This window comes from Pezoporus flaviventris, unplaced genomic scaffold (assembly GCF_033815535.1).
Source record: "Pezoporus flaviventris isolate CSIRO_AGI_PZ_B2104156 unplaced genomic scaffold, CSIRO_AGI_Pfla_v1 ptg000031l, whole genome shotgun sequence".
Taxonomy (NCBI): domain Eukaryota; kingdom Metazoa; phylum Chordata; class Aves; order Psittaciformes; family Psittacidae; genus Pezoporus; species Pezoporus flaviventris.
The window spans coordinates 7,225,829-7,240,589 of NW_026892579.1; the positions used below are offsets into that span (position 1 = coordinate 7,225,829).

At 42.1% G+C, this 14,761-nt stretch overlaps 1 protein-coding gene across 1 annotated transcript in view; it reads left to right on the forward strand.

Moving 5' to 3' along the window:
* The first annotated feature begins 78 nt into the window (after positions 1 to 78).
* Positions 79 to 14,761, forward strand: part of CDK19 (cyclin dependent kinase 19) — a 136,031-nt gene continuing 121,348 nt past the window's right edge. Inside the window, exon 1 of the mRNA XM_061460118.1 lies at positions 79 to 741. Coding sequence (XP_061316102.1) covers positions 614 to 741 — 128 coding nt within the window. The 5' untranslated portion in view covers positions 79 to 613. The remainder of the gene's footprint in view (positions 742 to 14,761) is intronic.

A 14,761-nucleotide genomic window follows, 5' to 3' on the forward strand; every position in this document is an offset into this window, starting at 1 on the left:
AATCAGAGGGCAGTATCCAGCACGGGGGAGGGGCCGAGCCGTGAGTGGCAGCTCGCGAGATAAACAAGGTGCCGCACTATTCGGGGCCCCACAGCCCGGTGCGCGTTGCGAGGCCTAGCCGTGGCGGGCGCGCGGTCTCCGTCCTTCCCCGGTGAGAGACCAGCCGCGCTCATCGCTGCCGCCTCTGCCCTCAACGGGAAGAGTCAGCAAGTCCCCAAGGGCCGCTGAAACGCTGTCTCCGGGGAGCGCAGCGCGCCGACGCCGCCTAACCAGGGCGTCCCGGGGCATGCCGGGAGGTGTAGTTCTACCGCCACGGCATCCCGCCCTCCTCGCAGGGGCAGGCTCCCACAGCCGCACTACGACTCCCGGCATCCCGCGCGCAGCGCCGCGAGGAGCCCAGTTGAAGCGGGTGGCGGCCGAGCGCGCCCCCTCCCCCCGCCGAAAAGCCCCAAACCAAAACAAAAACAAACCGCCCCCCCTCCGCCCGCCCTCCAACCCCTCGCCCGCCCGCCGAGCCCCGGAAATGGCGGCGCCAGGAGGGGGCTCTGCCAGCCAGGGGTGCTGATCCGGCCGCCGTGTCCCCTGTCCGTCCCTCCCCGCCCATGGGTGAGACATGGACTACGAGTTCAAGTCGAAGCTGGCGGCCGAGCGCGAGCGGGTGGAGGACCTGTTCGAGTACGAAGGCTGCAAAGTGGGCAGAGGCACCTACGGGCACGTCTACAAGGCCCGTCGCAAGGACGGGTAAGGGCCGCGCCGAAAGCGGCCGGCGGGACCCCCCTTTCCTCCCGTAACCCCCCCCCCCCCCCAGCTCTCCTCTCGTCTGTGCCCTGTCCCCTTCCCCTCCGTGGAAAGTTTCTGGCAGCGCGCAGGGGCCGGAACGCGAGCCCGTCCAGGCAGCCCCCGCCCAGCTCCGGGTGCGGGCCGCCGATGCCTTGGCCCCGTGGTGGGGGGAGCGGCCCGCGGCTCTGCAGTGCGTGTGCGACCGCCGGCGGGTGCCCCCCGAGCCCTGGAGACGCGTGAGAGGGAAGCTGAGCTCGGTCGCCCCTGCCCCGCGGCTGCCGCACCGCCCCCAACCCGTGCCCTCCATCCCGCCCGTGACCGAGGCCGAGGTGGCGCGTCGCGTTCTGCACATTTCCCCCGCTCCCGACGCTGGCGTAGCAGGCAAGGGGTGCTGTGTCTGTAGGCTGTGCCGGTGGGATCTCCTTTGGTTTTCATATCAGGCTTCAGGTCATGGCTTTCGTCTTTTGTGTGATTGCGTTTGTGCTTTGACGTTTTGATCTGAGAACTTACAGGGCATTGAGAAACAAGCAAGTTTGATGCGAGGAGCACCTGGCTGCCCATCGCCTTTCCCTGGGTTCTCCTGTTCAGGCCAATGCACCCAAGTGGTCCAAGAAACCCCCGGGCGTGTGTTGGTCACCGATCCAGCCCCAGGTACTAGGCTGGACGGAGCCTGGCAGGCTTGGCTTGGTGACCTGTCTGGGAGGCTCCAACAGGCAGAGCTGGCAGCATCTGACAGTACCTACACAAGAGGTGTGTGGGAGGTGTGTCTCCATCGGAACCTGTTTCCCCTGTGAGAGCATGGCACTTGTCCGCATCCCCAGATACCTGGCTACTGGCTAGATCCTGAGGTTGTTTAGCCGTTAAGCCCATGTACGGTGGCTGAGCTACGCTTTCTTCTTTTCCTTTGGGAGAAGACAGCTAGCACCATGGGATAGGTGTCCCATGGATGCCTTTTTCTCTGTACTGTGGTTAAGAGAGCAAGGGAGAACTCAGATTGCAATTTGGGATTGCTTGGCCAGTACAGCTCTTGAAGAGGAGCAGTCCTGAGGCCTGCGTAAGGCTCTCGGGCAGGTGCAGGTTCCAGATACAATCCTTTTATTTCAGAAGGCCGTTAAGTATTTTTTCACTGTTGTATGTGGACAATGAACAAACACGGACTGTATTTATATAAGTGTCCAAAGCATACTTTAAAGTTTGATAAAATATGCTTGCAAATTGGAGGTATTACCTTTCTAACAGAAAGCTAAAGAGCAGAAGCCTTCTGTTGTAGGTGACTGAAAAAGAAAAGATCAACTATAGAAAAATGGCATTTTTTTCAGTAGAATTCTGAAAGTGGTTAATGACTGCTGCTGTTTTAGATTGAGAAGTCAGGGATTTTTCTGTAGGAGTAAATAGCATTCATGTGTGTCTTCAAAATTTAAACTTGAGTTAAGAGGATGTAGTATCAAAGTGATTAATAACTGAAAGGAAGCACACTAAGTCAGGTGGAGGATTAAATGCTGGAAAACGAGCTCTGATTCTGACTAGCTTGCTTTGCAACCTTAAAAATACTAGAGCATAGCTAACTTGAAAAGGGAATGTTAAATCTTTTGTGGGTATCAGAGCTGCCACTGAGGTCTTCTAATATTTGTGGGTTTAGTAGTCATGTCCTTTTTTTTAAAGTTTTCATTTATTTTTATTATCTGCCTATAAGAGAGGAAGTGGTAATAGAAACACCCAAAATACTGGCTAAATTTTTGTTTGTTTGTTTGTTTTTGCTGTTCCTTGATATGGTAATTCTAAAGTTACTGCTTTTAAGAACAGCATAGAAGAGGAAGAGCTTTGGGTTTACCATTTTATGGAAAAAAAAAATAAAGGAAGTTGTCAGTTTCTGACATACCTGTTTCATTTGCATCATTGGCAATGGAAAGCCGTTGCAAGAATTGCATTGATACTGCAGAGCACCATAAAGGACATGTCTTCAGAATCCTTACAATAATAGTAGTGTTATAAATGCAAATGGATGGATAATAAAGCAAAAGTAATCATGGTAAAAAGATAGCTAATCTGTCAGAGCTGGGAATAATCAAAGGGAGCCATAAGAAAACTGTCTGGTAAAGGAAGTGGAAAGTTTCAGTAGGCAGTATAGATTGAAATGTGATATGATATGGCACAAATGCAATTGTACTGTATACTCAAGAGTTTTTACTTCATGAAGCTTGGAAACTAGGTTATTCTCTCTTCATTTGGGTTTTCTTTTTATGGCACTGGTGAGTTTGCTCTCAGCTGCTTTTGTGTAACTTCAAGTGAAAGCAAGTTGTGAGCAAGTTAGATGAAAACTAGAAAGCAACCTAAATCCTTGAGATAAGGTGATTTTCTTATGAAAATATCCAGCTAAAATATCTCTGTGGGGTGGAGGATATTTAGTATTAGTTCTTCACTTTAAGGGGTCTTTAATGGCAGAGAGAAACTTTTTCTACTGCTGGCAACAGAAACCTAGTAATGCTGCATATTTATAGTGTGCTGATCACTGGGGGATTTTGAACCTCGTGTAAAGAAATTCTTCCTTGTCCGATCATAGAGTCTGTTTTAGTATTTCAGGTTTGCAAAGCATTCCTGTGTGAAAGAAAAAGATCCTGGCTACTTGCTTCTTATAGTCAATTTACAGTCTCAAGAGGGCTGAGGGCAATAAGAGCCTCGTAGCTCTGCAGAAATTCCACTGAGAGCCTGTCACTTTGTGTTTCAAAAACTTGGCATATAAATTTTATGAAATAGTAAAATGTGTTTATACAGAGCTTGGCAAGCTGCTCGGTAAAATGCTTGTAAAAAAAAAAAGTGGTTGCATTGCTTAGATCTCCGTGAATGGCTTGGGCATAAAAGCAGTTTTTCAACAAAGTAACAGCTGAGTTTGGCTTTTTCAGCCTTCAGTAGAATATCACTTGAGCATGTTTCTAGTGAGCTGATTGATTTCTATGACAGTTTAAGATTATTATTCTGTTTTTTCATAGGCAGATTTGAACAATGTTGGTGTGACATTTGCGTGCACTGCATGAGCATATTTTTAAAGATATTGAGTACCTGCAGCTTCCATTTACTTCAGTAGTATTTGTATGGTCTGATAAGGTCTAGAGGTATTACCTAAATTAGGCACCTGGGTTTGCAAAAGTTTTCATTAATATCTCTGTAGTCCAGAAAGACAAAAAAAAAACCAAACCAAAAACCCACCAAAACTTATTTTGGTGTACACAGAAGCTGGACCAGAGGCTTTTAGCAGGGGAAATACTAAGCCTCGTGATTCCAGTTGAGTAGTCAGTGTGAAGTTTCCAGCTTTTTATGCAGCTGAAAATCTTTTAGAATTTGTGTGTGTGTGCTGTCTCAAAACATCATGTTGGCTTTCGCTAACTTTTTTTGACACTTGTTCACATTCGTCCAGTAAAAAAAGAATGCTTTTTTTCCAGTCACAGTTAGGAAAATGTTACTTTTGACCTCTCATGAAGCTCCTTGCCACTTCTTTGATCACAGTTTAAGTCACAATGTTGTGCTTAGTTGTTTCATTTCCTGTATCTCCTTATCATATGAGAGGCAATTTTTAGGATGAAGTAAGTGTTGGAAATTCTATTTGTTTGATTTGTTTGGTTATTTCCATTTACTTTTTGGGAAAGATCAGTCTGTCAGTCCAGGCCACTACAGAGTATTTCTGTTCCTTGACCAGGATGTCAGCTCACCTGCAGGAGGTTTGGATGAGTCAGCAAGCTGAAAAGATACTGCTGTTGGCTAGTCAGGAGTGTGCAAGTAATAATGGGATGCACGAGTCAAACAGAAAATAGGCCACTCTGTTCCTAGTTCTGTAGCAGCAACAGCAGATACAATGCTTGCAAAAGCTGAAATCTTCATGTGAATAATACCTTTCCAGTTATTGCTGCTTCTGCTTACCTTTAAACAAACAACTAAGCTGGTTGCTTTCTCTCACACTGTGGCTATGTGATACCTTTCTTTGACTCACACCTGGGATTTGGTTTATTAAAATAAAATTGCTTTTTTTTTCCTTTCCAAGTAAGTATGTAGGTAATACTTTTAATCTGTATATTTCAAAGTGCCTTTTAAAAAGCAGGTATGTGCTTTTTAATGTTGTTATGGGGGGAATGAACAGACTTACCGAGTGATCAGCTTCCAAGATGATGGAAGAGGCAGGAGTTTTGTACCCTGGGCAGCTCTCAGGCTCCTCTCCTTCTCAGCAGCTGATGCTGCCCTGACAGCGCCTTCTGGCATGTTATCTTTTGGCAAGTATGAAAGGTCTGCCACTGCCCTGTGTTGTACAGCTGAACGAAGTGTGTAGGTTTATATGCTAGAATAGTAATACACTTAATTAAAAAAAAAAAAAGGATTCTTTGTAGCTGTTTGAAAGATACAAATACATTAACAGTGAAGTAATCTGAAAAGAGAATTGGTATAAACCAGACTTCACCTTAGCTGCCAAAGATGGAATTCCCTTTTGGAAATCGAGCAATAGTAATGCAAGTCGGAAAACATCCCTGTAAAGGACAGGCATAAGAGGGGGGAGACAAATGAAATCTTCTTTCCCCCTTTTGTCTCCAATTTTTGAGTACTAAAAGCTTGCAGCTGAAGAGGAGAGTCTGTTTTCCTCCTTGGACTAATACCGGTGTGCAGAAGCATCAATGTAGAGTTCCTAATGTGGATTTTAAGTGCTTAGAGCATCTAAATCCACACACGAGTTGACTGAAAGTTAGAGCATGGGAAGAGAAAGGAAAATGAAGTATATAGCCAAGGCAAGTGTATCACCTAACCTAGGAATGCTGACTGTGGTCCTGGCCATGTAAGCTTTTGCTTGTTTTGGATTTTTTGTTTGATAAATCTTACTTTTTGGAGCAGAAGTGGAAAAATATTGATTAAAAGAGAAAAAGTAGTGTGCTGTGAGGCATAGCTTGATTGGAAAAACAGGCTTTCTCCAGGGGTGATTTGCTGCTGTTGGGGTTTCTGCTAATATCGTTATGTTGTTCAGAGGTTGCATCTGGTCACACTTAACTACTAAGATCACTATGGTGGTAGAAAACTTTGAGTGTAGAAAGGCAAAGCTAATCTGCTTAATCTCCTAAATCAGTATTCACACTGCAGTAATTTGTGTACTCTTCTCTCCAGATTGTTGTTCTACAGAACTTAAATTACTGAAGTCATATAGCATGAGTGTGTCAGGAAATGAAACTTGCACTCAAGTTGACTAAATGCTGCAGATGAACAATGTTGGCAGTAAAATCACAGGGGAATGGTTATGTGAGTACTGCCATTACATTTACTGTTAAGAGGGAGACAACTCATTGATGTGGCAAGGATTATACTCTCTTGAATGTGAAACTGGAGTGTACCAATGCAAGTTCATACTTGTAAGATATTTAAGATTCTATAATAATTGATGTATTTACATCTTATTTCCTCTGAGATTGTCTTGAATGTCAGTAATTTGAGTTTGCAGCTGTAGTTGCTGTTTAGTAATGTATTCCTGTGACAGGCTAAATTACAGAAATGTTGACCCAAATCAGAAAGCAATGTATTTGATCCTGAACCTTTCTCTGCAGCAAAGTCTTGGAGCAGATTCTCCTGGAAGGCATGCTAAGGCACATGAAAAGCAGCAAGGTGCTTGGTGACAGCCAGCATGGCTTCACTAAGGGGAAATCCTGCCTGACCAACTTGGTGGCCTTCTATGATGGGGCTAGAGAACTGATGGACAGGGATAGAGCAGTTTATGTCATCTACCTGGACTTGTGCAAAGCGTTCGACACTGTCCCACACGACATCCTTGTCTCTAAATTGAAGAGACATCAATTTGATAGATGGATCACTCGGTGGATGAAGAACTGTCTGGATGGCCGCACACAAAGAGTTGTGGTCAATGGCTCAATGTCCAGCTGCAGACCGGTAACGAGTGGTGTCCATCAGGGGTCAGTGTTGGGATCGATCTTGTTTAACATCTTTGTAGCTGACATGGACAGTGGGATTGAGTCCACCCTCAGCAAGTTTGCCGATGACACCAAGCTGTGTGGTTCGGTTGATAGGCTGGAGGGAAGGAATGCCATCCAGAGGGACCTTGACACACTTGTGAGGTGGGCTGATGCCAACCTTATGAAGTTTAACCATGGCAAGTGCAAGGTCCTACACCTGGGTCAGAGCAATCCCAGGCACAGCTACAGGTTGGTCAGAGAAGAGATTCAGAGCAGCCCTGTGGAGAAGGACTTGGGGGTGTTGGTCGATGAGAAAATGAACGTGAGCTGGCTTCAGTGTGCGCTTGCAGCCCAGAAAGCCAACCGTATCCTGGGCTGCATCAAAAGGAGTGTGACCAGCAGGTCGAAGGAGGTGATCCTGCCCCTTTACTCTGCTCTCGTGAGACCTCACCTGGAGTATTGTGTGCAGTCCTGGTGTCCTCAACATAAAAAGGACATGGAACTGTTGGAACAAGTCCAGAGGAGGGCCACGAGGATGATCAGGGGACTGGAGCACCTCCCGTATGAAGACAGGCTGAGGAAGTTGGGGCTGTTCAGCCTGGAGAAGAGAAGGCTGCATGGAGACCTCATAGCAGCCTTCCAGTATCTGAAAGGGGGCTATAGGGATGTTGGGGACAGACTCTTCATTCGGGACTGTAGTGACAGGACAAGGGGTAATGGGTTAAAACTTAAACAGGGGAAGTTTAGATTGAATATACGGAAGAAATTCTTTCCTGTCAGGGTGGTGAGGCACTGGAATGGGTTTCCCAGGGAAGCTGTGAATGCTCCATCCGTGGTGGTGTTCAAGGCCAGGTTGGACAGAGCCTTGGGTGATATGGTTTAGTGTGAGGTGTCCCTGCCCATGGCAGGGGGGGTTGGAACTAGGTGATCTTAAGGTCCTCTCCAACCCTATCTATTCTGTGATTCTGTGAAAGTCTCTACTAGTGATGGTGTCTGAATAGCTGTTTTTCTTCCTACTTTCTTACTTTTTTTTTCTTGCTGAAACTTACTATCTTGAGGAAGGTAAAATGGCTGAAGGTGTTCAGGCTTCACTATAATGTCTCAATAGTTAAGTAAACCTAAATACTAGATAAACCTGCAAATCCTGAAAACACTAAGTGCTCATGTGTGAGAAGAAGCAGCAGAACTAACCCAAACCTGTCTAACTAGTTGCCTGCAATGCATTCTAATGAAAATACCCAATCTAGGAAGAGGTCATTAGTATTTCATAACTATGCTTTACTGAGAGCTGCTGGTGCAACTATACTATGGCTTTGCTTCCTGCCCAAGAGGATAGTGCAAGTGGTGATTGAGTAATTTTTGTGCTTCTCACAGACTCTTGCATACGTTCTCTCCCATGGCTATTTTGTCCTTTCTTCTGTTATTCTTCCTGAAACTGAGTGCAGAAATGAGCCCCATAGCCTTTCAGAAAGAAAATGCATTCAGCTGGTATTTTGTTTGCTACTGTGGCAAGCACAAAGGTATTGTGGTGGTGGTAGGAGTTTGAGGAGAAAGGAGGTGAGTGTGGGTGATGAGACATAAAAGAGGTTAGATTTGAGAGGGAATCTGATAATTTTTTGCCAAGCTTGCAGAGGAATACTCATGCATAAATTAGCCCATGAAAAAACCTCTCAAGATTTAGTGGGTTTTCTTGTTTGTTTTTTTGTTTGTTTTTTTTTGTTTGTTTGTTGTTTTTTTTTAAGAGATGAAGAGGGTAAGAGATTTCCTGTTACAGAGTGAGGGGGTTAAGATTTTTCTAATAGTGCTGCAGGAAAAGGAAGTAAGAGCTTGAGGGGGAAGGAGAGAGTCCTTTCTGCCCCCCACTTGGTAAGAGGGTGCAAAGCAAGGTAGAGCAGGGGCTAGTTCATAAGTTCAAATACTCATGTGAACTACTAGACTCAAATTTAGTATGTTGGTGTACTTCTTGGTCATCTAATCTGTTGTATTGTAGGTAGAAGTGTTGTAAAGTTTCATTCATAAATTCATGTTCAAGATGAATATTTTCACATCATGCATGATTTAAAAGCAAACAAAGAACTCCCAACAAAAATCCCCAAGCCCCAGAAAATGCCATTATTCAGAATGCTACAGTTGTGTTTGCATAAGTAACCAGAATTTCTCTGGTAAGTTCCAACCAAATTTCACTAAAGATTTGTTAGTAACATTAAATTTCTTCATATCTTTTGAAAATACCTACTGAAATGGTGAGTTTGCATCTTCTGTGGACTTAATCCAGCTCATGATTTGCATAGATGCCTTCTGACCCAAGTCTTTCTCCTCTATTTTTAACTGCCGAGTTCTGTGTTGTGAAATAAGATTCTGTTTGCATGTGCTCACTGCTGCTTAATGTACTGTTCAGGAGATGATGTGGTCTATGGGTATGATCAAGGAAGGGATTGTTAGTAGAAGTGATTGGCAGATTTTACATTTTGCTTCCAAAGATACGTTGTTTCTTGAGGTTCTTTGCTGGCATTTGAGAACTGAAACTGGCTGCAACTTTTTGTTCTCTTTTACTGAAATAAAGTATTAGAACTTAAAAAAGATTTATTTGTTTCAATAACAGCAGGAATGCTGAAACTGGTTCAGGGCAACTGCTTTTAGGATAAATTGGCTAACTCAACATGAGACTTTAGGAAATGAAGAACAGCTCTTGTTCTACTTGTATAGCAAACACAAAAACTGACAAGTCTGTTTGACGTAAAAGTGTCATGCATCTAGATAATTAAGGTTTAAAAAAGACCTTCCAGCTCTGGGGACTTGGTTTATATGCATCGCCTGACTGTAGGTTATATGGCTGACATATAAAAATACTACTTGTGGTGATATTAGAAATTATTATACCTCTTGTGAACTTCAGCTTTCTCAACAGTTTCAAGAAGGAAAAATACAGCAAACCCTTTAAATCAAAATCATCTGTTAATAAAAGCCCATGAAAGTGTTCAACAAATACTTAACTTCTGTATCTGAATTTCTTATTAATATTTTCTTAGCCTTGTCTGTGGGAGCATAATTCTTTCATTCAGCAGTGGGATTTTTTTGTTTTTGAGAATTTATGAAATATTAGTGTATTTAATAAGACTGTCTGAAAGGGAAGGAATGTTGTAGAAATAACACTAACTCACCTTTGCAAAATTGCTGTCTGTAAGTGTGGGTTGGGATTTTTGGCTGGTCTAGGTTTTTGTGGGAGGTGGGTTTTTTTTTTGTTTTGTTTTTTGTTTTTTTTTAATTAGAGAGCAGAAATTACTTTTCTGGTTGTGGGAAAGATTGGAGGAGATGAGGTTACTACAATAGTAGATCTCTGAAGGGCATTATTCGTGTTTGCTTCTGTCTTTCCTCAGATTAGCAGTTTTAAATAAATATTTTCAGATGAGGCTATGCATAACTGCTTGTTTCTCCCTCAGTTGTCATCTGTTTTCTGCAGAGTTCGTGATCTTGAAATATCTTAGGGTTATTAATCTTGTAGGTGGAGCCACACTGACCTCAGGCTTTCCAATAGGCAAAGCAACAGCTATAGATTCCTGCCTGTGCTTCCTGTGAGTATTGGATTGCTTGCTTAAGGGTAAGGGCTCTGGGTTTACAAAGAGCACAGATAGGAAATGGGGATAATCTCAGACAGTATGGCTTCAAACATGTGTTGCCATAAACTTGGTCTTGTGTGATATGATTAGTTTTTGTTCATCCCCTGCTGATTTCAGTAGAAGAGGCTGTTGATTTCATTTTATAGTCAAGTGACGATAAGTGTTATAGGCAATTGACTTGGAGGCAGGAGCTAGATCTGCTGGAATTGCAACTACATCCAGAGGTGTTTTTCATTATTCTGAAGCAGTGTATCTGGTTTCCTCATGCGTTAATTTCAGGAAGAGTAAATCCTTTTTGTGTGGCCAGAAGTTATTCTGCCTCTTTTGGCCCTCCTTTCTTATCCTGTCTTTACTAGAGCACTTGGAAGCATTCACACAGGTAGTGCTGGGACTCTGCTCCAACTGCAGTGGTCCTTGACTCTCCCATCTGTTTGGTATGTCATGGGGTCCAAGTGCCTGAAGAGATCTAACGATACAAAGGCCACTCATGTATGGAATTCTACCAGAATGAGGTTTGTCATTTCACTCCCAAGGATTTTGTTTTGAGGAATACTTGCTTCTTATCTCATGAATTCTGCATATTCAGCGGTGTTTAGAGAAAATTCTTACCCCTGTTAGTACTTCCATGAGTTATCATAGATTCATGGTAAGACACAACACCTTGCTTACTCAAAATGCCATGTTTGTTGCTTTGGTTAATTATCATTAGTGCAGCTGACAGTGGGTTTTAGCCTGTGTCTTTGAATGTGTCTATTTCTGGAACAGAATTCCTGAATGAGTTGTTGCCGTGTTCTCAAGGGTGTTGTAGACTTGAAAGTTAGCTTTATTTTCATACCTTTTAATTAAAACCACTCATTGCAGAGGATAACCAGTTGTTCCTTTGCCTGATTCTGTCATGCTCCAAATAAGGAAAAGAGGCAGACAAATTATGAAATTTAATTTGATCTTCAGTTCTGAACAACCAAAAGACTGTTCCATGTTGAATGCCGTTTATTCTACCTTTACCATGATTTCAGTGGTTGGAAAAAAATATCCATGTAAAACTTTATCCAAGTGATGCACTTAAACTACAGAAGGAGCTTGAGAGAAGCCTATTCTGACTATGGAGCATGCAGTTTTAAAGTTCAAAGGAAGTGGAACATGGCTTGCATTCCCTGGAACAGATACGATGATTGCTGAATAAAGACCTTGTTTGTTGTTGGAAGGTAGGAAGACTCTGTTAGTGGCTGGAATAAAGACATCTGTAACTTCATGAAATCCGATTCACCTGGCATTGAAATGAGGAAAAAAATTGGAGATCTTGATTACCAGTTATGTGTTTTTTTTTCAATTTATTTTTATTTATTTCCCCCCACCCACCATTTCAGACTGAATTCCATTAGACCTCATGGTGACTGTGTAGTATTTGATTCTGGTCCTTAATTCTTCTTGTGAGGGTGTTTTTTCAACTCTGCAACTTTCCAGTTGTAACAAATGTGCTCTGTCTCACTCTGCCCCTACAGAATGTTGGGTGTTGCTTGTTACTCATGATTTGGGTGCCAGCTTTTGTATCCAAAGGCTAGTTTGTTAACTAAAAATTACATCCACATTGTGTTGGTAAGCTTTCATGTAGGTCTGGCCACAAGAACTAAAGATTTCACACCAGATCATTTGAGTTGGGAAGTCTGAAGAAAAAGAACAGAAATTGTGTGACAGATCTCTGATAAATCTGGGTGTTCAACATGCTTTGTAGGAAGCATTTGATTATGTTGTGAGCTAGAAAAGAAAAAGTGAATAATTGTGTTTTTTAGGCCATTGTCCTCCTGATAGGTCTTGCATTGAGTAAATTTTTTTTTTCTGCTACTAGTGAACCTAATGCTTGATAATGGTTTAGAAAAAACATCTGCATTTGGTGTTTCAAACAGGTTCTTACCAAAAAGACCCCAAAGAAATACAGGCTTCCTAGTATTTGGTGACTTAATAGTAATTTCCTACCTTTTGAAGCTGCAATACTTAGCCATTGAGAAAGGGATGTGGTGCACATCAAGCTGGACTGTGTACTTACAGTATGGCTTTAGGATCTGTAGTTATAAAATGACTGAAAGCAGACAGCTAATGTTCTTGATGTTTATAGTTAATCACAAACATTCTTCTGATTTTATGTGATTTTATGAAACAACTGGCAGATGCTTCTCTGGCATAGTCTAGATGACCATGTGTCTGTGGCCTTGGTACATAATTCACTGATAAATAAACATTTGTTTTGTCTTTATTTCAGTGGTATTTTTTTTTCTTTGCTGCTGCTATTCCTTATTTTAAAGTAACAAATCCTTGGATGCAGAATCCTTTCTGGAAGGGGAAGTATTTCCTTAATCTATTCATTATCTATAATCAAGCCTGTCTGTAAGGTTGGGTACAGCTCTATCCCCTGCTTTAATGTAGCAAATGCTGGAAGATGTTACCTGGAACAGCAGAATAATTTTACAGCTTTCAAGATTTAATGCAAATGCTTCAGTTTTTACCTTTATAAACAGGCTGTCAAGTCTGCTTATGCCAATCTGTTATAAAATAAACCCATTCGTATGAATTTCACAGTTCTCAGTCACTCAGGATATTTTAGAGCCAGTCTAATTAAAGCAATGGCAGCAACCATGTAGCTGGTTGAAGCTCCATGAATCTTCAACAGTAGGTTTGGGGTGAGGGTGCACTGACTGAAGTTGTGTTCTCTTCCATTACAAATACAATTTTTTTGTTATTACAGTGTGAATTTTATCACTAAATTTTACTAAGATTGAGGTTAGTAAGATTGCCAATGGTTTGATACTACAGAGATGTTAAAAATCTGTGGTTGTGACTGTGCAATAGTCTGAAACTGTTGCTAGCAGAAGGTATCTATGCTACAAAGATTTGCTTTTAATTTTCTGAATTAGAAACTACTGGAAAGATGGAAGAGGACATAGCTAGGTTGTTTGTAATGGTTCTGGAACAGTTCCAATCTCCTTGTGTCGCTATTAAGAGACCTATACTTCCCACTCCCAATCTATTGAAATTATAGCTGGGTAGATTTTTCTTTTAATAATAGAAAATCTTAGCTCAGATTCACAGTTTTGTCTTATTAATCAGCTGTCATCTTGTACAGAAAGAACACATCACCTATGATAAGTAAAGATTGGATGGCGTTTTAAAAGTATTTATCATCTTTTCTGAGACTGTGGAAGCATACAATATGAATGTGTTTAATGGCCAGTAGCTTAGCATCACTTGAAGAACTTGTCTGTTCTTTAACATACACATTTCCTTCTGTTCATAGACTGGTTTACAGAGGAATAAACAAACAGAAGGGTACTCATATCAGCAGTGGCTTTTAAAGGTACATCTGGGGATATCCTATAGATAATAGAACAAAATTTGAGTATAGTTCACTTTTAAATATACTGTGATAACACTGTCAGTCTATTCATAATCTGATGCCAGTGTTACTCTTAATATGATCTCCTTTATATGGCTGGAACATGCCAGATTTTCCAGCAGACTAAACTCTGTGTAGCTGCTGTGCTGCATGTTTCTTATAACATGCGTAATGGAAGTCAGATATTTTTAAGAAAAGGCTGATTGTTGTAATCAGTTGCTCTATATTTGAATGTCTCTGGCAGACTTAATTTTAGCATGTTAATTTCAACCAACCAAATGTTCTCCTTTTTAATTGGAGGTTTTTATTTTTAAACCACCACCAACAACAAAAAAATCACTTTTAAAAATTCCCAGATTATGAGTCCTGAGTTAGCCTTCTTTTGGGCATACATTTATGCAAGTACCTGATGTTGGCAAGTGCATAACATTATCGGAAAATGGAGAAGGAAACTATGTGTGGTGTTCAGTGCATTTTGGGAAGAGTAACATTTAAGATGACACAAACTTGTCTTTTATTACTACTGTGTTCAGACATTCCAGAAGGGCTTAAAGTGTGAACCTGAAGTCTTGGATGTAATGGAAGGTAAAGTGCTGCCTTCTTGTGTTACTGTATGTATATGCTGAGATAGCTGGTGTCACGTGGGTCTTTTGAAGGGGGACCTAGCAGAGTTTAGTGGGTATCGTCAGGCAATGACACCAATGAGCTGTGTAGCAGTCAGGGCCCTTTTTGAAAATGGAGATTATAAGGACTTTGTGAGACAAAAGATTCAGAAACGCAGTATGAAATGTAGCATATTGTTTTCATTGCATAGGGTGTTTTTCTTGTGTGTACCTGGATCAGCCTTGGAGATTCTCATTTCACTCCAGCTCTTTTCATATTGCATAGTAAAGACTGGCCTATTTGATTTGCTGCCTTGATCCCACTCCCCAGGTTTACTTTTAGGTGTTGTTTCAGACAAGATGAAAACTCAACTTTTAAAGATTGTATAGTCATTGCCTGCTAGGGAGGTTGGCTTCCTAAGAGGAAAGTCCAGGCCCAGG